Here is a 25,506-nt window from a genome sequence, read left to right as displayed (position 1 = left end):
ATTCGAGGCGGCGACAACTGCCCAGAGGCTAATCCTCGTATTCACGGCACCAGAACGAGGACCAAGACTAATCAAGGCCAATAAAAGAGCAAAAACATGTCAGGTTGCTCTCAGATCCCTTTCAGGATCGCCCTTCTCTGAGTCAGTCAGTCGTAAATTCGGGTGGTCATGTTGTGTACTGTATTCTGTACCTCCTGTTCGCGAAGACTTCCGGATTGGGATCATCTTTGACCGCATCTTAGGTCCGAGCTGTCGATGAGGCTCTTTCCATTGTCCCTGCAGTGAGACGTGTAATTCGCTGATGAAGAAGTGCTGAACCAAGGATGACAGGGGCAAGTTCTCACAAGCAGCGCCACTCAGGGCAGCCTCGGCTCTCGCAAATCTTCTCCGCAATCCCGTCTCTTTTCCTCTGCAATCCCTCCACCTCTTTGTTTTTCCTCTTTATTTTTTCTTTTTCTTATCCTTTAGTTGTATCTGGAGTGTCATTATTTTAGCTTGGAGTTTCCCTCCTTTCTGCGCCCTTGCAGCAGCTGCACCATGAGCGCCCTCAACAACCCTCTCGCTCTTCTCTGGGCCCTCCTACCAAGAATCCCTCTCATCCTGCGAACGGCCCTTCTCCATGGCATCGGCCAGTCGCCAGGCGCAGGCAAGCAGGACCTGCGCACCGAAATGACCGTCACTGTCCTCCGGTCATTCATCACGGGTCGGCGAACCCCCGTTGGCAAACAACAAAAGGGAGCGATGCACGATCCTGGGATAAAGGGTCCGCTGTGGGTGTCAAAAGTGAAGATTCCACAGCCGGAAATGGATGTGCAGGACGCGGTCATAAAAGCGATCGAGGAGCTGAAAGTGAGCGGCGAAACATATGATATCCCTGGTGTTGGACCGGTTGAGGCCGAGTGGACGGGGTATCGCAGGGGCGTGGGCAAGAATGCGCCTGAACCGGAGCTGTCGGAGGAGCAGAAGTATACCAAGTTGAAGAAGGAGAATGATGCCGATATGGTTGTTCTGTACTTCCATGGCGGCGCATACTAGTGAGTCAAACCAATCAGGCTCTGATCAACTAGCAGCTAAGGAATACAGCCTTATGGACCCCTGCACCCACCGGCCGGTCGTGTCACAAATCTCCAAGCGTACAAACTCCCCCGTCCTTTCCGTCCGCTATCGTCTCGCCCCTCAGAACCCCTTCCCCGCCGCCCTTGTCGACGCTCTTACCGCATACCTATACCTCGTCGCACCCCCTCCAGGCTCTCTCCACAATCCTATCGACCCCAGCAAGATCATTTTGGCCGGCGACTCCGCGGGCGGAAACCTCAGCCTCGTCCTCCTTCAGACCCTACTCACTTTGCACCGCACCTCCACGACCGTCAACTTCCACAACATCGCGGTTACCATCACTCCACCCGCAGGCGTCGCCGTCTCTTCCCCTTGGTGCGATATCTCCCGGTCCATGCCCTCCATCCGCAAAAACGCGCCCTACGACTTCCTCCCAGCACCCTCCCCCTTCTCATCCTCAGAAGCAAACGGCGAGCCATTCCGTCCACCTCCAATTCCCGCAGACGCAATCTGGCCTACCAACCCACCGCGCGTCGACTACTTTGTCAACGCCTCGGCGATCCTCCACCCGCTCGTCTCGCCCCTCGCAGCTCTTCCGGATCTCTGGAAGAACAGTCCCCCAATCTACATCTCCACCGGTGAAGAAGGCCTAACGGACGAAGGTCTCGTCGTCGCGCGGCGCATGCACGCCGCTTCCGTCCCGGTCATCGCGGAACAAGTCGAAGGCATGCCCCACTGCTTCGGGATGATGATGCCCGGCCATCCCGCCGGCAAAGCCTTCTACGACTCCATGGGCTTGTTCTGCGTCGACGCTGTCGCGGGGACCGTCAAGGATCGTGCGGATGGGAAGTTAAAGTTCTTCGCTTTCAAGCCGGAGAATAACAAGGAGATCCCGCTTAGTGAAGTCGCGAGCCACTTGCCGGATAGTGAAGTCGATAAGCTGTTAGCGGACTCGAAGGAGTGGCGTGTGAAAGGGGAGAAGGTCTTAGTGGATGGGTGGAGTGCTAAGAATGAGAACCGGGCGCGGTTGTAGATGATTTCCGTACTCCATGGTCTGTAAGGTATTCTGGCTTAGACTTTGTTTATATTTTACATAGATATCCTGTATATACATCATTCCAACATAATATTTGTGCCTTTGCATTTCCAGTTTCTTTCTAGATGTGTAGCTATCGTTGACAAACAGCGATCTCTCCTTTCGCCCCAACCTACTCCCACACTCATGCTTGCAAGTTTCAAAATCTGCCATACTAAGCATCACTTTGATAATTCTCTGTTATTCAGAATGGAAAGCGCGGGCTCCGGAGTAAGCAGGAAGTATACACTATACTCCCCTCCAAAGCTAATAATAGAAGCTTCAAGATAAGCTCCCGCCCGATACGAAGCTTATTTTTTATGCTTAATGCAGATCTCGATTCTCGACGGTTCAGCTCGCTCGCGGGTTATACAAAAAGAGCTTACACGAGAAGTGTTTCCAATAGCTAATAGCTCCGAATATAGGCTATGATATATAACACCATTTCCGAGTTCCGTCCCAAATGCTAGAGGCAAGATTCCGAGACAGTGAAAGGCTTAGAGAAAAGCATAAAAATAAGCTTAAACCGGATTTCGAAGATTCACTCGGCGAGCAGTCCGATGCTGACCTGAGCTCCTAATATTATACAAATTTACTTAAAGTTGTAACATATCCTCTCATCGGACTCTGTTTCGGGAGATGCACCGAAGATGATGTAGAAGAATGTCATGTTATTCAAAAAACCTCAGATACTGGCCGCTAGCAAAAATAATGATATATAGTACCGCCTAAGTAACGCCGCCGCTATTTACCAGTAATCAACGAGCCGGCCATGTCCAATCAGTCAACGCCAATGTGCTAAATGTGAACAGTGAAACATTGAAAAGCGCAGGAGCAGATGCAGGAATAGAGAGGCTTGGGTACATCGCCTAGAGAAACTCATCGTCATCCATTGAGATATCGTCCCAATTATAAGTGTTTGGGTCGGGAGTTATCTCTGGCATCGGCTCTGAAACATATGTCGTTGTCTCCCATTGCGCAACTGGAGGAGTGAAGCTTTCGGAGATCGAGGTTTCAAGAGGGGGTAAATCTTCCATCCTAGTACCGTTGATCCAGACTTTGCCGGTCAGGTTGATTTTCGGAAGTTCCAAATCATCCACAAATCCATCCGACAGCCCCATCATTTGTGAGATAATCCGAGAAAAGGCAATCAGGATCGCGCCGACTGGGGCAAGAATATCGGATAAATGCAACCAGCGCCACAACATCGTCGGGATCACAAACGGATAGCGAGGCGCATCTGGTTCCAAGCAGTATCCCTCGCAGGTCTCGGCGAAAAATGGATGACAATATTCATCGCACATCATGTTCTCCAACACAAACCAAACGAGCGGGATAAGGATGGACCAGCCTAAGCGAGTTGGTCGGGGTAACCACCAAAAGCGGCCTCGTTCCCATAAATGTGGAAGGGGAATACAATAATGCACGATCTCGCCGTTCCCGCGCCTCTTACACGTCTCACAGTTTTGCTGCGGCTGCCTGGGTCCATTAGTTGTCTCCACTGGGTTCCTGCTGATGGAAGCGATAATCTGCTGGTTATCCCTAGATACTCGGTTTTCTAGCTGGTCGAGTCCAGATTTTACGTGGGACATGTTGTCGGACAGCGACTGCAGTTTCCCCTCAATACGCTCAAAATCCTTCATCTCGGAAGACGTGGCAGACTGTAGCTCTTCGATAACCTGCTGTTCGTACGCGGCGTCGTCCTTTGCTTGAGTTTCGGTATCCTCGCTAGGCTGCTGATCCACAATAGCTTGAAGGGACTCGATTGTATCATCGCCAACGTCCAGGGCGTCCTTGTTGTTCTTGTGCTCCTGCAGCACAGTTTCCAAGGCACTCTTGGGATGATCAGGTAGGGGTAGTTCTACCGGCTTCCAGTCCCTTTCCATTTCTAGCGAATTGCGGATAGCCTGACTCGTCGACTCCATTTTCTGCTGCGGTTCTTTTTCTTCTTCAATGTGCTCCAGCTCAAATGTTTCTTTGGCGGGTTCTTCCTTTGGTTGATCATCCGGCCGTTCTTGCGGTCGTTCTTGCGGCTGTTCTGCTGGCGACTTCTTCTTTTCTATGTTTTTGAGCGGTTCAAAATTCGGTATCAGCCCTTCGGCATCCTCCTTCTTGTCCTTATTCCTTGCTTCCTCCACCAACTTCTCAAGTCCCCATGAGTTGTCTAGTCTCGGTCGTAGAGCTTCAGTGACCTCCCTGGGTTGTGATGTAGAGGCTCGCTGTGTCATCGGAGTGTCAATCCAGGCACCCGGCGCAGCCGGTGTCCTATCATAAATGCGTCGCCCTGTTGTTGTCGCTTCCGGGGTCTGAGTTTCTTCTGTCGTTATTTGGCCCGGACTGGAAGTCCGAGCAAGCTTCCGGATCAGGTCATGCGAGTCTCGTTTTGTCGGACTGCGCTTAGTGAAGGTGGATTCCTTATAAACAGCAATGGGTGTATTTGGAATTTTCTCACCGCCAGTCAAGATTTCCTCCTTTAGTTCAGACGAGGTTGGTGCTGGTGGAGGTGGGGGAAGCTTGTAACGTGAGCGTATTGGGTCTTCCACGATTCCTCGACTTTCCGCAGCTCGTTGAGTGCGCTTTGAACTTATTTCGCCCCATAACCGAGATGAGGATTCCTGAGGATCCTTCTTAGCCGACGCGAGTTCATGGTTTCGAGTGAGGCTCTTCATCCAGTTATTGCCAGACTTCGCCCTACTCCCCCAAGTTGAAGGTGCCTTCACTGCCGGCTCAATGCCATAATCTTCCTCCGATGTACTGTGGCTTTCCGAGTCCCGCCTTCGTAAATGTTCGGACGAAGGCCCGCCTCCTAACGCAGTCCTGTCCAGCACCGGCGAATGACTCGTCGTAGCCCGCCTCAATCGCTCTTCGTCCTCAGTGTAGTTGAACCGTCGACGGGGGGACGCGCTCGTGAAACTCGATTCTGACGCGGTAGATAACCGGTGCTCTCTTCTTGGAGGAGTGGTGGAAAGTCGATGGTTGAGCTTTTCCTTGTTGGCCATGTACACGACATTTTCCTCGTCCGGGTCAATGTCGGTAAGACTGATCGCGTCCTCGATTTGCCTATACGCATCCTCCAATTCTGGCGGGTTAGACCGTGCTGACATGGCACTGGTACTCTGGCGTCTGCGGGGTGAGCCTCGTTGCGCGTAGTTGGGCAGGAAAAGGTCGTCTTCTAGCTCCGTTAGCGGCAGGCGCGACATGGCGTGCGCGAAGGACCCGGCTAATGTGCCCGTTTGGCCGAAGTTCCGCTGACGTCGCGCGGGAGATTCGCGGGGAGGACTGAGACCATGGGACGTGTCGAAGCGAAGACGCTCACGCCGTGCACGTTGAAAGGGAGATGTGTGTTGCTGTTGTTGGGGACGCGCCCATGCTGTTTGGCCAGTTTGGCGTTCGGGTGTGGGCATGGTGAGGGTCTGCGTTAACGCATTTGCCAAGTCGTGACGCGCCGGTAATAATAAGGGGGATTTATTGTCGGCAGCATGCAAAGCATCTATCCTGGACTGAGTTTGGGCGACAACAAGTGCGAGTTCCAGGCCGAGGGGATCCCCGTCCCAACCTGGTTAGCGCTGCGGAGACAAAAATAATGCGGTGATGTCGATGACCTCCAGCTCTAGCTGTCCCTGCGATCTCTACATTTCTCGACATTTCTCCCACTTGCTCCAGCTATGACATATGACCCGTCAGATGATCTGACTGGATTGTACGTCTGAACTTCCCATTACTGCCGTCCCAGCGTCCGCCAACTGACCAGCATGTGACCCCATCAGATGTATTGATCATCGGCCTTATCTAGCTTCGTGGCTCCCCTCAACGTCTGATCTCGGAGATATAAAGCTGCACCCCTGTCTGGTGCCTGGTTATCTACTGCTTTGATCGTTCTCCGCCGCATCACACGTCTCTACAGTGTCTGAATCCAGCTCTGTTACTCTCCGCACACCATGGCCAAATCCGCAAGACGATCAGCCAAGGGTAAAGCCCCGGCTACCTCTATACAATCCTCCGGGAGTTCAACCCCCAGCTCCCAATCCGGACCGCTCCCGCCATTTACGCTGGCGCCAGAACGCTTGACGCCATTCCTCAAGCTCCTCTCCCCGAAGGAGGTATATCTCGTGCACATCGACTCCTCCGCGCTCGACCTCAAGACACAAACCTTCATCATCCCCGCCGTAACTAACGCCCTCATTATCGCCCTCATCGCCTACCGCGTCTACGTAGGTCGGACAATGTACCCCGAGCTCCTGGCCACCGTCCTCGGCCTCACAAGCTCCACGAACCTCGACACCTCGTCCTTCTCCTTTGCCGAGCTGGCCACCCTCATCCTCCGCCGCGCCCTCCCAGTCCTATTCGACTACTTCTTGGTGGTCACCTTCCTCCCCTGGCCGCTCCATTTCTTCAATGGCCCCCTCCAATGGCGGCGCCGCGTCGGCTTCTGCAACGCAGAAATCATCGTCCGCCGCAGCCAGTCCGCGCTAAGCGAGACCCTCGAGCGCAACCGCTGGATCCGCGAAGACGAAGAAATGCGCGATAAGATCGTCGCAGCAGTGACACCCGACCGCCTTGCTAAGACAGGCTACCTTCTAGTCGACGCAGACTGGGACCTAGACTACGACGCCATGATCAAGGCTCACGAGCTCGCCGACACCAAGAACCCTAACTCACTACCCCTCGACGAGTTCCGCACCGCTGTTCTTGTTAACACAGACACTGATGGGTGGATCATCTGGCATGTCGGCGACGAAGATACCGAGGAGGGACGCACCCGCTCTAAGCAGCGCGATCAGATCCTCGCCTTTAAGGACAAACTCAGTGACATGGGTCATGAGGAGCTCTTCTTCCGGTGGGTTGAGCTTATTCAGTTTGAGAGTACGCAGCCTGGCGGGTTCACTCCGGAAAGACAGGCCAGCGCGATGGTGCAGGCGAAGCAGTTGTTCGAGGATGCCGGGGTAGACTTTACGCGGTTCTGGCAGGAAGTCGGCGGGATGGAGGGCTTTGGGGATGCGGATGGGGAGATCGTGGATGTGGATAAGTATGCGGATCAGTTGGACTGATATGTTTGTCCCTTTCTTGTATAATCCGTCCTTTTATTTCACCTTTGTTTTTCTGGATGGGGGCAGATCCTTTATGGTGTTCCATGGACAGGCGTTGGAAGAATACATAGGCTATATAGAGGTTTGCTAGCAATAGTTGCTTATTCTCAATCTGAACTCGTGGCAAATACGCTAAACATACACTATAACATCCGATCTAGGTAACATGACTTATTGAGCAGAACATAAAGCAATAGTTGATGACCTGGAATTGAGTAAAAGGGTATCATATAGAGATGTAAGAACCAAGATAGGTCAGGAATAAGCGCCTGATACACACTAGCGCCCACAGTCACCAGGACCAGAACTCTAATCCAAATATCCCTGGTATATCAAGAGCCAAAACTCCATGTACGAAGTAAAAAGGAGGCAGAAACTGTTGCCTTACAACCGGGATAGAATGAGGACGAAGCCATCCACCAATCGAAGTCAGCAGGCGACAAGAAAGCCAGATTATGAATCCCCACCCTCCAACCGATAATTCAGATCCACAGACCACAGCTTCTCCCAGGGCCGGTAGCGGGTCAACTGACGATGACTTGGACCCGAGACCGAAGTCGAAGTCGAAGCTTGAGTTGACGCCATAGACGACGCCATTTCAGCGCCATTCGCAGATAAGGAGAGAGATTTAGCACTGGCATCGCGCTCACGATCTAGATGCAGGTGGCGCGCGTAGCCGTTTAACATGCCACTGTGCTCAAGTGTTTGCGATCGGTGGCGGTCCAAGACCTATGAACGACAGCTCTCGTCAGCCCTGTTCTGGGAACATGGGATGGGATGGATGGCTCCAGGGCCGCGCGGGTATGTTCACGGGCCCTGGAGTTGGTCGCGGCGAACCTCGTCGGAAATGGCGATTGACCCTGGCTCTTGTCCTCGCTCTCGCGACTGGGACACGGATTTGGAGTCGATGGCAGCAGCGCTGTTTTCGCCCTCGGCTTGACCTGCGCGGACGAGATCTGCTGTGGAGTCGTTTGCGCGTGAGGATAGCGTTGGTCCACGTTTGTTGGAGGTGGAGCTGTTCCGGCGGCTGTCGAGGCTCTTCGTGAGCGTCTTTGTGACGTTGGCTCCGGCAGGTGTGCGTTTGAGACGGATGCTACCTCGAGCGTCGACATGCGCGGGGGCAACGGTGCTCTTCCCAAGACCTGGGGTTGTTGGCGCACCGGGCTTTTCCTCTGTTGCGTCAAGGAGATACCAGCGGAGACCATCAGATAGTTCAAAGGGGTTCTCATCGTCGATCGAAGCACCGTCGCTTGTTTCGCCAATTGAGCGACGGTCCGGGTTGCCGCCGTTCATGGACTTAGACAGGTCTACGACTCGCTCTTCAATCTTAGTGATCCGTGCCAGCAGCCAGTCTCTGGATTGAAGTTTATGGACGTCCTGTTCGCGGAGGAAATAGTGGGGTGCGCCCACGTTGAACGCAGCCCACGAGCGGATGGCTTGATTCCGGGTTGGCAGGAAGAGAGCGAGATCGCCTTCTTTGAAGGATCGATAGGCGATCTTGTCGTGTGCCTCGCTTTGCATGCGGTGATATTTGTCTCGATAGCCACGGGCTTCTTTCTGCCATTTCCGAGCAAGCACCTCGATGTCTTTCACGCGTTTCACTACCGCATCCCCAAAGATGTCCACACTGAACTGATGGAGTGACTCCAAAAAGGCCTTGAACCTGTTTGTCTCTTGCTCAGGGGTTTCGGCCTTCATCCAGGTCAAAAGGCTGACATCTGGCTTGACAGACACTACTCCAGATTGGCTCAATGTGTCTGCAGTAGCAGAGAGCGCATTGACTTTGGATGATCGCTGAACAACTATCTCCCCATCTTGCCGGATAACAGTAAAACCCAACTGCTCCAGCATACGCTCCAGCTTTTCCACCTGCGCAAACAGCTGTCTCGAAAGTTCCTCGAGCCTTGACCTGTGGACGTCAACCTTGGCTGTAACCAGCTTGTCCGAATCCGACAAAGCCTCAGCCCGTTTTTTCCACTGCAAGGCCTCCTCCTCTGATCGGCGAGCCCGAGCTTCGACTTCGACGAGTTGGTTGTTTATGTCAGTTAATTTCTGCTCTTCCTCTGCAACGTGTTCACGTAGGGCGCCTGCGCCCGTTTCGCCCGCAGCGAGTTTAGACTCCAGCTCAAGAAGTCTTGCCCGTTCATCATTCAATTCGGATTCCGTAGACTTGCGCTTCGATTGTTCTTGTTCGAGTTCTCCACGAGCTTGAGTTAGTTGAGACTTACGTTGCTCTAAAATATTCTTTGTGTTCTCATAATCCGATTTCATCCTCTCCAATTCCTCCGTTAGAGTCTTGTTCGCTGCAGCGGCTTTCGTGGCGTTGTCCTCGGCGGTTTTAGCGTGTATTGCCAGACCTTCAGAAAGCACGTCGATCGCTTTGATGATGTCCGCAACCTCATCGGGTATGGACCCTCCGGGCGAGAGATTCATAAGAGCAGCCTGCAGGGCATGGTACATTTCCTGATCTTTCCGGTTTTGTTCCACTTCTCGCTTCTCAAGTTCGTCTGCTCGTGTCCGGAAGCGATCTGCTGCAATTTTGTGAGACTGCATTTGCTCGAGGAGGCTGTTCGCCTTCCGCATTTCTTCATCCGCACGGACATGCGCGTCTTGCAGTTCCAGCTCTAGCTGATGCATGCGCTCGTCGGCATCTTGCTTCTCGTGATCGCGACTGTCGATGACCCTATCCAACTCTTCTTCGAGCTCTTCAACGCGTATCTTGAACCGTTTTACCTCGCCTTCCAGATATCGCCGCTCGTCGCCAAACTCACGCTGTCGGGCTTCGAGGTTGCCAATGAGATCGTTCTTGGTGGACTGCGCCTCTTGCATTTTATCGGTATTGGTTTGTCGCTCCGCATGTGCTTCTCGTTGCAGTCGTTGCACAGTCTCTCGTTCAGTAGCGAGATCAGCTTCGAGGTGGACGATCCGGTTCACGAGATTCTTCTCCTCCGATGTCTGATTCGAAGACATCCGCCGCGACGAGACCGAAGATCTCCTCGACATAGCATCAGGGTGTGGAGATGCTGGGGAGGTAGGAAAATCGACGGAGAAGTTCCCACTTGAAGGTCGGCCAAGCTGGCTATGTCGATGTAGAAGGTCTTCCAGTTTGCGGATCCTACTCTCGGACCCTCGTAGTTTCTCTTCCAGCTTGAGTTTCTCGTCCTTCAAGCTTCTTACCATCTCGTCGCTGTGAAGCAAGAGGGAGCTGCGGCTTAGGTCGAAGATGCTGCCCTGCTTGAACGCTTTTGCTCTGCGTCTTTGCACACGTGTGGGAGCATCGAGCTCTTTGAAAGCTTGGGCTAGTTCTTGCGCAGCGTTGGCCGTACCAGGTTTCGACTTCAGGTCCTCAATGTATGTCTCGACATCTTTCCTCGTAACGGTGGGCCAATCGAATTCATGGCCTCGCAAATTGACCTCAATCCCCGGTGTGGTGGTATCAGTAACGGAAAGAAAATCTTCCATATTCTTCACCCACTTCTTTCGTCGACGCTGTTCTTCATCCTGGAAGACCGACAGTTCTTCCGCTAGGGTCAATGAGTCGCTCTTCATCTTCTCGTTGAACTCGCGTCGCCTTACGGACTCGACCAGGACAGATCCATACACCAGAGGCATATGAAAAACGGAGTAAAGCAGATCGAAAGCGTCGCTTTGAAAGGTAAGGTTGGCAATGTGCGCTTGTACATCAGCTAGGCGCGATTGTGTAGAGGAAATAAGCTTCGTGCGGCCTAGCGCGGCCTTTGCTGCAGCGTCATAAAGCCTGGCGGCGCCCCCAAGTCCTTCTCGGATCTCCGTTCCGATTTCCAACATTGACGGCAGAAAGTCTTGAGTGTGGTTGAAGGCAAGCCTAGATATATTTGCCAGTGTCTTTTGGTTGTTGGGCAACGCAAGAACATGCTCGTAATCAGATTGGATTTTCCTGGACAAGGTTTCCATCTCTTGTAGTAGGCCGTCAACGCTGTCAGAGCTCGAAGATGGTACCTCATCAAGCAACTGTTGTGTGTCCGCAGTAATCTCCCCGACCGCTTGTTCAATGTCCTGAAACTGCCGATTGAATCTTGAAGATGCCGCAGAAGCTTCCGGTCCAGCCTTGTGTACTTCCACTGCATCGACATAGTCGAGCAATGTCCCCGTTCTATCGGAATCCCTTTTGGGTGTCGACGGCCGGCCTAGAAAAGGAAACTCCTTTCGCGCCGGAATGTTCTCCAGGTTACTCAGGGCACGCTTCCATTCTCCAAGTGCCGATTGCTGCTCCTTTGAAAGATCGTTCGCCCACACCTGCGCTTCCTGGAATCGGTTCTCCAGGGTAGCCACGTGTGTCTTGAGATTCTCGAGAGCAACGCCTGCAGCTCGGTTGACGATCTCGGTGCGCTCATTCAGCTCCCGGATGGTTTTGTAGGCCACTTCACATCTCGCCGTCAGCTTGGAGGCCCAAGACTTCCTAGCGGAGTATAAATTCCTCCATGCTTGTAGGTCATTCTGGTCGGAAAGCGTATCCGGTGGGTTATCGAGTACGAGAGGTTGCGGCGAAGGGAGCTTGGGCAGTTCGGCGTTATCTTGTTCGCTAACATATCGTCTGTCATAGACGAATACCTCTCTCTGCATGGAAGGATAGGTATCAGCTTGCGAGCCTCATAGAGACAATCCGGAACGGTCGGGCATACTTCTGTGGCAAGCGTTTGGATCTTGACGTTCTTTCCACGAGCCGTCATCAGAATCTGCCGTTGAGGTGGGATAGATGTGTTTTGTGTGACCCATGACCGAAGTGTGTCCGTTCTAAAACACCGGCGTTGATTAGCATAGGCAGCGAACAGACGCCGGGGTACCAGCATGCGCCTGGCGGAGAACGGAACATACGTAGAGAACGACACTGAGTCGGCCAGTAAATGCTCACCGGTGTGAGCGATGTAGATGTGCAGAGACATCCGCCTCGCCAGCTGAGCAACGCAGCTCAGAAGTCGTCCGTCCCGTCTATGAGGAATGCGGGATGGTGAAGTTGGAATGATAAGAGAGTGTCAGTTAAGGCTTCCAGATGCCTGAGAGCTTCCCCGGTCTAGGCTGGATTTGGATGACGCGGGCCCGGTGGCACACGCCGGGATCCCCACCGCCCAGCCTACAAGTCCCTAGGGTCCTTATACCTAAATAAAGCCTGGAATCACGCGATGGTTTTACTGGGCCTCTGATCTGCCACGAGGACTTGCTCTATGTCATTGTCCAAGCCCCGGAGCCTCCCTCAACTGGGCGCGGGCGAGGTCACACTGCTGGACCTGGCAGCTGACGACCCGCGAGACACTGTATCTTTTTCAGACAAAGAAGCTTCGATCATCCAACTATATCATCAGATCCAGGAGCAGGAGTTGGAAAAAGCGCTTCTAGAACAAGGTGCGCCGCTTCTACCTTTCTGCTATTTGCTGTACTAACAATACCAGATCTGGAGCCAGTGTCCATAAGCAATGCCGAGGAGCTCGCGGCTGCAGAACGCGAGCTACTCGACGCGAGAGCAACCTACACCGTCAGGAAGAAAGTGGTCAGCACCGTCCTCATAACAGACCCTATCCTCAAGGCTATTCATCTGAAAGGGACATCCCCTGCTGAGCGGTATGTAAACCTTGCGCCGGTGCCTGCGCCTTAAGTCCGGCCTACACTTTTGACGCGTGTCAGTACTAAGCAATTACAGAGCTCTTTTCCGTCTGATCAACCGGCGCGATGCATTATCTCTGGTGCAAGAGAACCTGACCGAGGCGCATACTTCGACAATGAAAAAGCTCTCAAACCTCGAGGTAGAGAACTTGCAGCTCCATCAAGAGAACCAAAAGTTGGCCCGGGAGCTACTTGAACTTACGGAAGACGACGACTCCTGGAGGGAGCAGCTTGATGACGCTGAGCTCAAGCAGCAGCTTGCGCAACTCGAGGAAGAGCAGAAGAAAAGTAAATCTCGATGGGAAGTCATCAAGAGCGTCGCAAGTGCGATTGTTGTCGGCAGCGGAGTGAATTGGGTGGACGACGAGGATCTCACGGCTCTTGTGCTCGACGAGTCAAATGAGTAATGAGCTGGTTATTGGTACATCTTGACATTACTGTCTTCTGTCAAGATCGCTGTGGTGTTTACGGATAGACAGGCGTTGGCTTACGGGATACGATACCCTTGATTAAGTGGCATGGCTGTTTGTATTTTTGCCTTGAGTTAGTCCAATCGCTGGCTTTGCCAAAGATTCATGACCTTCTTTAACATTCGAAGAGTGCCCATCCATGTGGTGATCCTAAGTCTATAGACCCACGTGACATCATGGCATAGGAACAGGATGGAGCTGGATTCGTCACGATTAAGGTGGAGGACAGTTCCAAAATGTGGTAAGAAATAGAATCCTGCAGGAACTCGGCTAGAATCTCATGTATTGCTGGCTTGAGAGCATGAGGGTGGCACTGCGGAGTAAGCAATCCGAGCAAGACCTCAAAGACAGGAGACCAGCGAACAAACTCCGAGTCCGACAGCTACCCACCATGTGCAGGGGAATATTGCTATTTATTAATCACATATCACATTAATTAGTCGTGAACCAGGGGTTTACAATACCACTACTACGGCAAACTTACTGGATTGCCGCGGCGGTGTTGTTTGTGCTGGAATGCAGTGGCATTTGCGCGCTGCGCTGGCTGTGGTCTCGTCTGCCCGATCTCGATCTCGAATTCTCGATGAATCCTCGCCCTTGCTCTGAAATAATGCACTATCTCGATAATGGAAAAGTTTATTTCGGCTTTCAAACTGCCTGACCAGACAACTCAGGTCCAGCCGCTGGATAATCATTTGACAGGCGCGCGGTGCTGAGAGTGCGGATGTTCCTACCAGCGGAAAACAAACTGCAAGGCCCAAGCAGTAGGCGAGAATGCTGTCGTTTACATGGCCAACTCCTTGGAGGCAGTTGGTTGGAAAATGTGACAGGTAGATCCGCTACCTTTTGCAAACCGAGCGACTGGCCTATGTCAGGACCCAGGAGCAGACGTTTGCTGTACGACGGACAGCTGCTCTCCTATGGATAGACAGAACTTAATTGAGCAAGGAGGTCCAAGGCCACTAGTACTCCGTACGGACTGTAAGAATCATAGGTACTTTGGTTGCGGGCGTATGGCAGCAGGGGTCCTTTACACATGCAAACTTGGAGTGGCAGAGTTTCAGAGAGCCCTGAACGCGGCTTGGGGAGCAAGCCGGAGAGGGAGTTTGGCCGCTGACGAATTTCCAGAGCTCGTGTGGAGAAGCGTCTTGCAAGGTTTGGAGCTTTGGAACCGCGACAGTCGGACAGAGCATCTGGAAGGGTTCAAGATTACTTCAAGTCCAATCAACGGCGCTCTTCTAGAGTCTTGACAAAGCGGGCGCTGTCATCATTTTGCCCTTCTTTCGACGAGGGTGCGCCGAGGTCGACTGCGACTGCTGAGGAGAGGAGAGCTGAAGGACTGCACTAAGAAATCCCCTCATTAATTGTATGGAACATCAACATCATAGACTGGTATTATTACGAGTCACTCTCATACCTCTTCCTTCTATCCGTGACCAGCTGAGCTGCACACTCGCACCCATACGGAGTAGCCCATCTTGCGCAGAAGGACAGACAAGCGTCGTCTGCTGTACGAATGGATGTTGTACGGACTTGGTATGATGTGAAAGTGTATGGATGGCTGGCCTGTGACTCCTCCTACCATACGGAGTAGACTGCAAGTCTGCAACTTGATTGCTTGTTAGAGTGCTGTGACCGCGGTATCTATGGTACCACTTCACCTACAGCCTATCAGTCATGCTCGGTGTGATCTGATATTTTACCAGGACGACTTAATCCACATAATCGAGGCAGTGGCGTATCGCGGCCGTACCATACCATTTCAAACGAGCAGCAGCCCCGACCGTCTGAGAGCAGACGCTTCGCGGGCAACTCTTTCAAAAATGCAGGTAGGAAATCAAACTTGGAGAGTAATTTTCAAAGAGTTAGATGGACAACATCTTGGAGAGAAAATCTCGCTTTTATTCGGCCAACTTTGACGCAGAGAGCAGCAGAGAGAGGCAGAATGAGTTGCAGGGGCATTAGAGGGCGTCTGGTAAATTACGGTCATTCCAGCAGAGGGAGCCAGTCGCAGCTTCGTGCTTTCCTTCCAATTCCCTTGCTGTGCCCCCCTTCGACAAGCGTTGGTCTGGTAAGAATCGATGGCCCGCTTTCCCGTGGCTGTCGGTCGGTCGCCCTCTCTCTCTCCTACTACTACGGCTCTCCCCCTCTCCCTCTCTCTCTCTCACTCTGCTTTCCCTCACTACAGCTCTCCCATACATTTTCCTCTCCCATACAAAAAGTACACCCGCATAGGTGAGTATACTCAATAAACACTTTATTTCTCAAGCATTCGCTCTACACCAACAACACAACCATCTTCTCCTCTCCTCCAACAGCTTGTTTCCTTCTTATTCACCTTCTGCAATCATCGTGTTCCTCGATTTTTCCTTTATCCTTGCGCCGTCTTCGTTGTCGCATTTGCGACAGCGATTGTATAGTTCGTGAACAAGCAGCGGGCTAACAATCGCAGTCTGCAAACGCAAAACTCAACAAATAATCTGACATCCTTCTCGACCTCATTGTCACGTAAGTTGATCTTTTGCGCGTTTTATTTTCGTGTCATCACCCGACTTGCGACCGCGCCTGTTTGGGTGCGCGCTGCACTGCCAACCCGCCCACTACACTTAAGTCTCTGCGCGCATCGTCACCGCGTCCCTTTTTTCTCTTTTCTGTGCTTTTTTCTCGTCGCCCGAGTATTCAATTTCGGAAGCTTGCTCAATTTCTCGTGCCTTGGTCATTATCGCCAACACGACTCGACTCCTGTTTCGCTAATAACGCCTCGCCCACAGTCTCAGACCTTCATAATGCCTAAGGCCCAGCCCACCCGCAAGACCAAGACCGCCACCCGTGAGACTGGTGGTCGCAAGAAGAAGGGTGAGTTATGTCGTCTGCTACCTCTGGTCTCTGCTAACTTGGCCCTCAAGACCCCAACGCCCCCAAGCGTGGTCTTTCCGCCTACATGTTTTTCGCCAACGACAACCGCGAGAAGGTTCGCGATGACAACCCTGGTATCACCTTCGGTAAGACTACCTGTGTAATACACGACGGAAGCCCTTGATGTCTAACCTCGTGCAGGCCAGGTCGGAAAGATGCTCGGTGAGAAGTGGAAGGCTCTCAGCGACAAGGATCGCAAGCCCTACGAGGACAAGGCCGCTGCTGACAAGAAGCGGTACGAGGATGAGAAGGCCGCCTACCAGGTATGCGTACCACTTATTTCATCTGTGAAGAGCATAGTACTGATCGCATTAAACTGTAGGCCGGTGGCGCCGAAGAGGATGAGGAGTCATCCTAAGCACCTTTAGGTGTCGAGTCGCTTGACCTCTGGCGTTGTGTGTTCTGATCTCTTAATCACTGATAATTCTCTAAACTTTGTTGCCTCTCTATCATTTGTTTGTTCTCTATCAACGGCTTCTGGGATGGGATGATGGTGGGTTGTCCTTGCTTTTCTGTTCACGAAGGATCTTCAATGGGATGTTAGTGTACGGACTGGGTTTGTTTGAATGAGGTGCTCGGCGCTGATACCCGGTCGTCGGAAGCCTTATTTCGAGCAATGAAATACCATTTAGTGAAGCTGAACTGTGTCCCTATCTTCAGTTGTAGTTCAACATCGCCGGCGTCAAAGGTTGGTTTGTTAGAGACTCGACAACTTGGCCCGAGCTCCTGACGCGCAAACGTCATTGTTTACGGGAGACGCGTCAAGCTCCGTTAACTCCGTAGATGCCTGACTCGGCCTAAGGCTTCTAGAAGCTCTATCAGAATGTACGATTTGCGCCTGCATAAATCTGACATGTCGTGTTGAGCAGTGTACAGAAAATATCCGATGCTCCGATTGACTGCATTGAGGCTCTTCCTGTTTTTCCCATCGATTCGGCTCTATGTATGAGTATACGAGTGGTCGACGGCGTCAATGCCTGCACCATCGGCTTTAGTGGTTTATAACCTATGCACATTGGACCCGCCAGAATTCCAATTGAGGACACTACTCTGGATAACTTTGGGGTCTGGCTATATGAGCTCGTTACCTTCAAGTTGGATATCAGATTGTTTTGAGGAGGACATGGGAGTCACCATGTGGTTCTTGCCGAATCTCGGGCTGCCGGAATGAGTGAGAGAGCAGTGCTCCGGGGCTGGCATCATTGATGATGAGAGTCATAGGAAAGCCGCAAGCGATGAAGGCTGGTCCTATTAGCAACCATACTCCGGAGTAATACCGTCAAGCTCCGTCTGCCACTTGGGAGTCGGGACTCGTCCTGCTAAGATGCGTCAAGAAGCCGCACGGCGGAATACTTGAATGATGAATTTGAACGCCGCCGGGTCACTTCTCAAAAGGCATCTTGGCCGTTTTCGAATTGAATCAAACTCTGGATTGGATTACCAAGAGGCCCAGTGGGACGTCATCGACCAGATGGTTGATATGCTAGCGAGCTTCGGCTGATGCCAGATCGTATTCGTGCAACATCGGCCCGGCTTGATATCGTCAGCAGCTGGGCAGAGTCAAGCAATATTGATAAGGTTAAGGGCAGTAGAACTCATGCTTCGGCGTCAGACTCGCCATAACCGCATCATCAGGTGATGGCGCCGCGCTATACATGCAGCGGGGTTGCACCTTCAAGAGCCCGAGGCTAATTAGACGCGACCACGTCAACTCTTGTTCTTCTGCATCATGGCCTGGCTTTCTCCGTACTTGAATTCGTCTGGAGAGCCGCATCCCTGGGCCCGTTCTTGTCAGTCCTGACCCCACCTGAGCGTTCTGGTCTTCTTGTTCTGCACCGGAGGGGCGGGTGGGTGAGTTGAACGGACGGGCCCTTGTCTCTTTGATCTCAGAAGTCAGAACGATGCTGGTGGAGTTCCCTCCTTTCGCCAGTCATCCACTGAGCGATCCTCTTCCCGGAGAATCCTCGATTGTTTCAACATGCAGATGGGCGGCGATTCCGATACTACCGCACTTTTTGAATCCTGCAAGAATATTCTGCGTCCTCTTCCTTCTCCGACTGTGCTGTGGTGGGCTTCTGCGTTGTCCCTGAGGTGCCCCTCATCGTACAGTGACTCTTTCTCGCTTCCATCCTCTTCCGTCTTTCATCCTATATAACAACTAGGCGGATATAGCATTTCTTTTTCACCTTGGCTTTGTGCTTCTGCGACTGTTTGCTTGACTTTGTTGCTTGACTTTGTTTACTCTCCCGCCCTCGACTATACCGCATATCCACTAAAACCTATATATACCGAGCCGACACCATTCCGGCCTTGCATGGCCTGTCATATGTGACCTCACAATGGCGCTGAGCGTTCCTGCCGGTGTCGCAGAAGAAGTCGCCGCTGGTCTCCGTCGCTTTCGCGACCCGCTCCCAGAACATAGTACCGAGATCACCGGTCTGATCGCCGACCTCTTCACGATCAGTACATCTCTCAAGACGCTAGAGGACCTGTCACTACACCACCATTACGGAGCCATCTTCAACGTCGCGCGCTCAGATGTGGACCTCGTCAGTGCAAGTTTGCAGTATACATTGGATGATATAGTCGATTTCTTTGGCGACATTGACAGCCGACGAGGCTCGACCAATCGCAATGCATATAAGCGGACTTGGGTCGCCATGTCCAGGTTCTTCCAGGAAGAGTCGGGTTATAGTTTACCTCGCCGGTTGGCTAATTACAAATCGTTCTTGAAAGAATTGGAGGACTTGATCTCTGAGTGAGTGGTGATAACCCTCAATTGGTTCTGGTGCTAACCAATGATGTGTCCGAGTAGAGCTGGCCCTGACTACTTGTTCATGTCTCGGCTCCGCGAAGAATTCCAAGAATTATTGGTAAAGCAGGATGGCCGTCTTACGAGACGTATAGGCGCAATGTCCGTGAGCTCTTCATCCTCGAGTAGCAATGGCACCACGCCCAACAGTCCAATGGGTGATCGCAAGCCTCGTACCCGCAGGTCCTACGAGCGAGCTCGGCCAGCGCATCTATCCCCGACGCCTATGCCTGCTTCACCCTCTTTTGGGTCTTTTGATATAAGGCCTCCACGAGTTCCAGCCGTTCCCGGGTCACCTGTGACTAGCTCAGCGGCCAGCCATTCATTGGGGTCTGGTGTAATGAGCGAGCACTGGGCGTCACAGGTATTCTTCCAACCCCGTTCGGAGACGCGGCTTCCGAGCAAGGGTGATAAGTGCGTATTCAAGAGCCTAATGCTTGGGCCATGCTAATGGATTTGACAGGTGCATGTGCTACGGGAACCCGCAGCCGGAGTTGTTTGAATGGCTCGAGACTGAAAGTTTTGGGAAGACTCTAGAACTGTAAGAGTAGTGCTTAGCATTTGATGATTTAGTACCTCAGCTGACAGATGTAGGGCTTTCGGCACCTTCCGCGTGCTTTTTTTCGTTCGAGAAGATGATCACCGCGCTCGCATCGTGCTCGGCTCGTCTGGGGAATATTACTGCCTTCCGTTGAACCTACTGGAAATTAACCGTTACGGTACATCGTGCCTGAACTTATGTCGACGCCGTAAAGGCGGGTCTGAGCTGGTAGTTTGGGCGAATCTCAAATTCAGCACAATCGAAAGTACGCAATAGTCACCATAAACCCGAAGACGTTGCTGACATACGCAGTTATGGTGCTCTTCTTTTGCACGTTTCTAGCGCTCCGTTCTCAAGACGGCGGCCGACCTGTGTCGAAGATCCGTGATTACGAGCTCATCCAGGAAGAGGAGCTTTTTGCGTCGTAAGCCAGTCCGCAAACTTTTCGGGTTCCAGTGCTGATCTGGCAGACCAATTTATGACGATGACTTCGAACATGCCTTGCGCGTGTATCGGGATAAAGTCACCGGCGCAGTCAGGCTTCAAGCCTCAGTCCACAAAGGCGAAATGAAGAGGTATGCTAAGCTTGCATCTGGAGCCTCAAATGGAGAATACAGATTCTAAACTATTGCAGGTCCCCTGTATGGACAGCGTTCATTACAGATCTTGTTCGCACCCCTCGATGGCTCCGCATAGTCGATCGCGAGCCAAAACTCATCGTACTCAGGGAACTCCCTCTGAACATCTTTACATTCTCGGATTATAACCCTCCAAAGACACAGAAGGGAGGGCACTTGCTGAAATTTCAGCATCGTGAAGGTCAGCAACACATGTCTCCTAGGTTATGCCATTTGTACTAACATGATTACAGACGCTGAAGGCTTCTTAAACGTCATGGCGGAGCTCGCCAACTAGGCAACCTAATCTATCTCCTACAGTCTACCCATTGGGAAGATCTTCGTTAATATTAGCGATTTATTGTTTCAACCCTTTGGCCACAATGGTTACATAACGACAGAATACTATAATCAGGGCCTGGATACGCCCTGCAGGAACATGACTTATGATTTACGCTTGACGACTGATACGGTCTATTGAGCTTGAGCGAGCCCTCGCAAATCTCCTTTGAATCTAAATTATAGGCCACGGCCTAGTATGGCGCATTGAGCTACATTTACCGAGCGAGCATGAGCGGCTGGATTGTTCAGTCTTACTGTTTGATATTTAATGGTACCTTATGTGGTTGATTAGAGTAGAATAAAAGTGACTTGCCAGCAAAACTGAATGGGTATCTCAAATTAATCTCCCAAACTCCGATAACCTTGATCAAGATGCACGAACTTATCCTGAAACTCCAATATCAATATCTCCCAACCCAGACAAAAACATCTCCGCGCGTCTCTTCGCCCTCAGCTTCTCGATTTCCTTGCGCCTCTCGTCCTTGACCCTCTCCCTCTCAACGCGCCTTTCCCTCCTGGCATCCCTCTCCTTCTCCGTCTCAACTCTCGCATTCAATAACTCCTCCATCTGCTTTTTGCGCACCTCCTCATCCTTTGAAAATGCATAGAACCCCGTTCCCCGATTCCGAACTTCCGCATCCGCATCGTAGTGTACTTCGTCCGGCGTCGGCGAGCGATCACGCCGTTTCGCAAGGTACGCCATCTGCTCGGCTGCTATATCCGTGGGCCGGAATGCCTCACTCTGCACTGTGACGCCGTAGATGAGGTTCTCCGGTCGAGATGGTCGCCAGCGCTCGGCATCCTGCGCATCTCCCTCGGCAGCAGCTTTCTCTTTCGCCGCCCGCGCAGCTTCCTTCCTTGTTCCGCGGCGCGTACGTCCGAGTTCGTCTTCGTAGGAGACTATTGAAGCGTTGTCGTTGTCTTCTTGCTCGGAGTCCGAGTCCGAGCCCGAATGCTTCTCCCGCTCATCGGCCCACTTCTTGTCAAAATCAACCAAGCCCTCCCTCTCCTTCCTGCGTAATCGTGAAAGATACGCATCTCCGCCTTGTTGCCCTTCGTCTTCACTGTCGCTCCCCCCTGCAAGGTATAGTCCCTTTTTCAAGTCCTCATACTGCTTCGCCTTCTCTTCCATGCGCCTCTTCGAGCGGTGCAGCGTCGCTTCATCTACAGAGCCGATATCCTTCGAGGACTGGTGGACTTGCCGGACGGTTGTGTCGTCATCGCGGAGATCAGCGGCTGCGCGCTTCTGAGCGCCTTTGTTGGGCCGTGAGAAGAGGTCTGATTTCGGGGCTTTAGAGGGTCGTGGGCGGCCTTGGCTGCGGTCGCTGGAGGTGCCCGAGGCGATTAGGGACGAGAGCGTTGTTGTGAAGGCGAGGGTTGAGGAGGACGGAGTTGATTTGGCTTGCTGTTTTGAAGGTTTTTGGCCGTAGAGAGAGGGTTTTGACATGACTGATTGGATGTTGTCCAGATTTCAACACTGGAGGTAGGGTTATTGTAGGTTCATTCAAGGTTTATGGATCATTAGAGGCCGCGGACTGGGATGCTGTCTCCGAAGAGCGATGACTAAGCTTCTACCCCACGATCGAGCGGATCCGATGGTCGGAGTCATGAATTTGTACAGTTCTCTCTGCCTCTCTCACTCTCCTATTTCATCTTCGTTTGGCTTCCTTCTTGATCTAACAGTTCAGAACATCCAATTGAGCATCCTCAGCATGTCTGCCCCCATTTATCTCGGTGTCATTGGTAAGCTACTGCATATTCTCCCTCTAACTACCCCGCCATGGCACAACCAAATTGCACTCCGTGATATCGGACTTACAACTAACGATCTACAGGTGTCGGCGGCGTTGGAACCGCCTTCCTGAACCAACTCGCCCGCCTTCCCAATGCTCCTCAACTCATCCTCCTCGCCCGCTCCAGCCAGACTCTCCTCTCGCCCACGCCCTCTTACACCCCCGCCATCCCCGCCGCAGAATGGAAGACCGCCGTTGAGACCCCTTCGCTCACCAAGTCGGGCGCATTAACACCCGACGAGATCGCCGCATACCTTGCCTCTGCTCCTGGCCGCTCCATTCTTGTCGACAACACCAGCGATCCCGCCCTGGCTTCCAACTACCCTGTCTTCCTGCGCAAGGGCATCAGCGTCGTTACACCGAACAAGAAGGGTTTCTCGTCAGACCTGAGCCTGTGGAAGGAGATCTTTGCTTCCGCTGCTGAGGGCAAGGCCCTTGTTTACCACGAGAGCACAGTCGGTGCCGGTCTGCCGGTCATCTCGACGCTGAAGGATCTGGTTAAGACCGGTGACGAGGTTACCCGTATTGAGGGTGTTTTCTCCGGAACTCTCTCCTTCCTGTTCAACACATTCGCGCCGGCTTCTGGGTCCTCGAGCGCAAACTGGAGCGAGGTTGTCAGCCAAGCCAAGGAGCTGGGCTACACTGAGCCCGACCCCCGTGATGACCTGAACGGCATGGACGTTGCCCGTAAGCTGACCATCCTTGCGCGCCTTGCCGGGCTGGATGTTCAGTCCCCCGACTCATTTCCCATTGAGAGCTTGATCCCCGCTGAGCTGGCGAGCTTGCCTTCTTCCGCGGACGGAATCACGCAATTCATGACCCGTCTTCCCGAGTTCGACGGCCAGATGGCTTCTATCAAGGAGGGTGCTGAGAAGGCCGGCAAGGTTGTGCGGTATGTCGGCAGCATCGACGTTGCTAAGAAGGAGGTCCGCGTTGGACTCCAGCAGTTCGACAAGGACAGCGCCATTGCCGGGCTCAAGGGCAGCGATAACATCATCTCCTTCTACACCCGCCGGTACGGCAACAACCCGTTGATTGTCCAGGGTGCTGGTGCCGGAGGTGATGTTACTGCTATGGGTGTCACGGCTGATCTGCTGAAGGTCATTGAGCGTCTATAAACAGCACCCACCAATAACCTCCTTTAACACCATATATGAGATAGAATCAAAAGCAATAGCAGCCACTCAACATAGATCCAACTCATGACCTCAAGAAAGCCTTCACAGCCGTCCCCCAATACGGCCCGTTCTTGTACGGGTAAATCTCCGGCACACTACCCCCCTCCAACCCCTCAATCGCAGTAGCCAACTCCTCCCCAAGTCCCTCCTCCCTAATATCCCTAATCGGATACGTATACGTATGAAACGCAAACAAAACCGCCTTACTCTTCGGTAGCCGATGCAGCGTCTGCCTCTCGCACCGCAGAAACGTCTCCTCTCCATCAAATCCCTCCGGCTCAATCCTCTCCTCCCTGGGCGCCTCGTCGGGAGAATGATCATGCAGCCCTCCAAACGCAGCGAACAGCCCCGTCCCCTTCGGCATAATGCTCCAGTTCACGCGCATAACGGCCTTGCCCACCTCAAGCCGCTCAAAGAACCGGTCCATGCTCATGGAGAGCTTCTGCTTGTACCGCGGGAGCGGGACGTGGATTTGCTGTAGTGTTCGCCCGAGCTTCTTGCGCGTGTCAAAGCCGGCTGGGTAGTAGGTTGTGTAGGCTTCCAGGTGGTACTGTGTGCTTGGGTCTGGGGTGGGATCGTCGGGAGTTGGAGAGACGGGCGAGGGGACCAGGATGAGGAAGTCCTCGTCGATCCAGGTGCCGAGGGTATCGAGGAGGTGGAGGAGCTTTACCTTCTCTTGGGCGACTTCGTCTGTGCTGCTTGTCGAGACAGTGTGCATCAGTTCCTCTGGGTCAATGGGGACCCTTAATCCTGTGACGAGGGACTCGAGCATCGTTCCTCGTTTCTCGGTATCGCCGGAGACAATTCGGAACATGCTTGGGTATCTCTCCGGTAGATATGTGCCCATGGCGTACTCGTACCACTCGCAGAGTGCTTCTCTAATCTCCTCGTTCTTCGCTGGATTGTGCGCTTGGATGTTCACGCCGCGGACGACATCGGCATGCTGCGCCAGAAGATCCTTCCGCAGAGACAGGCGGGATAGATATGTCTTGTCCATGGGAATTAGGTCTGAGAGGTTGAGGTTGGTTATTGCTGCTGTCTAGTTAGTCACCATATTATGGTCAAGGGTTCATTGAGAGCTAGAGGAGAGATCCCACCCATCGTCAGATGAAACTTCGGCTTGAATGGTCTGAAGACGAGCGGTTCGGTTGTCTCCCAGTTGAAGTTGGGCACAGGGGCGAGTAGGGGATAGCCAGAAGGTGTTTGTTCTGTGTTCTTTTCTGGCGGTGGGCTTGGAGATTCGACGCCATGTCTACGGCTGGTGTTTGGTTTGGACTATGCATGGGCGGTTAGTTGAAAGTTGATAAGTTGGGAGGAAATGCTCGTACTCGGATGTAGATAACAAAGAAGCAGATAAAAACTGAGAGGAAGATGGCGAGCGGGGTTCTCGCGATAATTGTGTCTAGGGTCGGCATTATGTCTAAAATGAATTGAGATGCTTTCTGTTCCGTGAGAGGTCCAGAGAGATCTGATATATACTTGGTTATCGGTTGGAGAAGCTGGTATACCGCAGGTGACATCGATATCGCGAGGCCTCCGATTGGCCGTCATCGCCGTCTTAACGCTGATTGATCCAAACACCGACATTGAACGGCAAAACACATATTAGTATTGATATGGACAGTAGTATGATGTACAAAGGGTATCAATGAAGAACAAGAAGGACCGCGAGCGCCGAACAGCCCCGCAGGAGGACAGTCATACCATGGCATAGAACGCCACCTCACCAGGAGGTAGATAGATATAAGCCATGCTTCCATCAGTCACCATTCAATATATCTCAGACTGCCCGCCTCTCCTTTTCAATCCCCCACCTGCATCCGGATCCGAGCTAGTCGAAACATTCTCCTTCTCATCCATCTCTGCCGTAGCACTCAGGCCGAACCGATCGGGAAGCTCATTCAGGCTCGGCGCTCTTGGGCGCTGCATCCCCCTCGCCCGACCACCGACAGCGGGAGTATAATACGTCACTAGACGCCATG

General features: G+C 52.6%; 10 protein-coding genes across 10 annotated transcripts; 6 read left to right on the top strand and 4 right to left on the bottom strand.

The window, feature by feature from the left end:
• Positions 1-537: 537 nt before the first annotated feature.
• On the top strand, positions 538-2,089 carry DSM5745_03204 (alpha/beta hydrolase; the record flags this gene model as incomplete). Its single annotated transcript, XM_026745220.1, has 2 exons — positions 538-1,034; positions 1,084-2,089. 2 exons carry the CDS (start codon positions 538-540, stop codon positions 2,087-2,089), a joined length of 1,503 nt encoding a protein of 500 aa, XP_026606086.1.
• A 911-nt stretch (positions 2,090-3,000) lies between these two features.
• Positions 3,001-5,535, bottom strand: DSM5745_03203 (uncharacterized protein; the record flags this gene model as incomplete). The annotated part of the gene is made up of 1 exon (XM_026745219.1): positions 3,001-5,535. The coding sequence occupies one exon, from the start codon at positions 5,533-5,535 to the stop codon at positions 3,001-3,003; it is 2,535 nt and encodes an 844-aa protein (XP_026606085.1).
• A 534-nt stretch (positions 5,536-6,069) lies between these two features.
• Positions 6,070-7,179, top strand: DSM5745_03202 (uncharacterized protein; the record flags this gene model as incomplete). Its single annotated transcript, XM_026745218.1, has 1 exon — positions 6,070-7,179. The coding sequence occupies one exon, from the start codon at positions 6,070-6,072 to the stop codon at positions 7,177-7,179; it is 1,110 nt and encodes a 369-aa protein (XP_026606084.1).
• A 492-nt stretch (positions 7,180-7,671) lies between these two features.
• atg11 (autophagy protein ATG11) lies at positions 7,672-11,927 on the bottom strand (the record flags this gene model as incomplete). Its single annotated transcript, XM_026745217.1, has 3 exons — positions 7,672-7,947; positions 8,056-11,814; positions 11,880-11,927. The coding sequence occupies 3 exons, from the start codon at positions 11,925-11,927 to the stop codon at positions 7,672-7,674; spliced, it is 4,083 nt and encodes a 1,360-aa protein (XP_026606083.1).
• Positions 11,928-12,419: 492 nt separating this feature from the next.
• Positions 12,420-13,262, top strand: DSM5745_03200 (centromere protein H; the record flags this gene model as incomplete). The annotated part of the gene is made up of 3 exons (XM_026745216.1): positions 12,420-12,597; positions 12,645-12,813; positions 12,893-13,262. The coding sequence occupies 3 exons, from the start codon at positions 12,420-12,422 to the stop codon at positions 13,260-13,262; spliced, it is 717 nt and encodes a 238-aa protein (XP_026606082.1).
• A 2,849-nt stretch (positions 13,263-16,111) lies between these two features.
• Positions 16,112-16,599, top strand: nhp6 (high-mobility group nucleosome-binding protein; the record flags this gene model as incomplete). Its single annotated transcript, XM_026745215.1, has 4 exons — positions 16,112-16,181; positions 16,232-16,327; positions 16,383-16,504; positions 16,564-16,599. The coding sequence occupies 4 exons, from the start codon at positions 16,112-16,114 to the stop codon at positions 16,597-16,599; spliced, it is 324 nt and encodes a 107-aa protein (XP_026606081.1).
• A 1,981-nt stretch (positions 16,600-18,580) lies between these two features.
• DSM5745_03198 (uncharacterized protein) lies at positions 18,581-20,509 on the top strand (the record flags this gene model as incomplete). Its single annotated transcript, XM_026745214.1, has 8 exons — positions 18,581-18,999; positions 19,057-19,467; positions 19,517-19,594; positions 19,648-19,859; positions 19,907-20,018; positions 20,065-20,169; positions 20,229-20,413; positions 20,466-20,509. 8 exons carry the CDS (start codon positions 18,581-18,583, stop codon positions 20,507-20,509), a joined length of 1,566 nt encoding a protein of 521 aa, XP_026606080.1.
• Positions 20,510-20,935: 426 nt separating this feature from the next.
• Positions 20,936-22,000, bottom strand: DSM5745_03197 (CCDC174 family protein; the record flags this gene model as incomplete). Its single annotated transcript, XM_026745213.1, has 1 exon — positions 20,936-22,000. The coding sequence occupies one exon, from the start codon at positions 21,998-22,000 to the stop codon at positions 20,936-20,938; it is 1,065 nt and encodes a 354-aa protein (XP_026606079.1).
• Positions 22,001-22,265: 265 nt separating this feature from the next.
• On the top strand, positions 22,266-23,464 carry DSM5745_03196 (homoserine dehydrogenase; the record flags this gene model as incomplete). The annotated part of the gene is made up of 2 exons (XM_026745212.1): positions 22,266-22,296; positions 22,389-23,464. 2 exons carry the CDS (start codon positions 22,266-22,268, stop codon positions 23,462-23,464), a joined length of 1,107 nt encoding a protein of 368 aa, XP_026606078.1.
• Positions 23,465-23,546: 82 nt separating this feature from the next.
• DSM5745_03195 (heme-dependent oxidative N-demethylase family protein) lies at positions 23,547-24,939 on the bottom strand (the record flags this gene model as incomplete). Its single annotated transcript, XM_026745211.1, has 3 exons — positions 23,547-24,556; positions 24,622-24,799; positions 24,853-24,939. The coding sequence occupies 3 exons, from the start codon at positions 24,937-24,939 to the stop codon at positions 23,547-23,549; spliced, it is 1,275 nt and encodes a 424-aa protein (XP_026606077.1).
• Between the last annotated feature and the right edge of the window lie 567 nt (positions 24,940-25,506).

Source organism: Aspergillus mulundensis (assembly GCF_003369625.1).
Source record: "Aspergillus mulundensis strain DSM 5745 chromosome Unknown scaffold_2, whole genome shotgun sequence".
Taxonomy (NCBI): domain Eukaryota; kingdom Fungi; phylum Ascomycota; class Eurotiomycetes; order Eurotiales; family Aspergillaceae; genus Aspergillus; species Aspergillus mulundensis.
The sequence above is the reverse complement of the archived record's forward strand: the minus strand, read 5'-3'. Positions and strand labels throughout refer to the sequence as shown.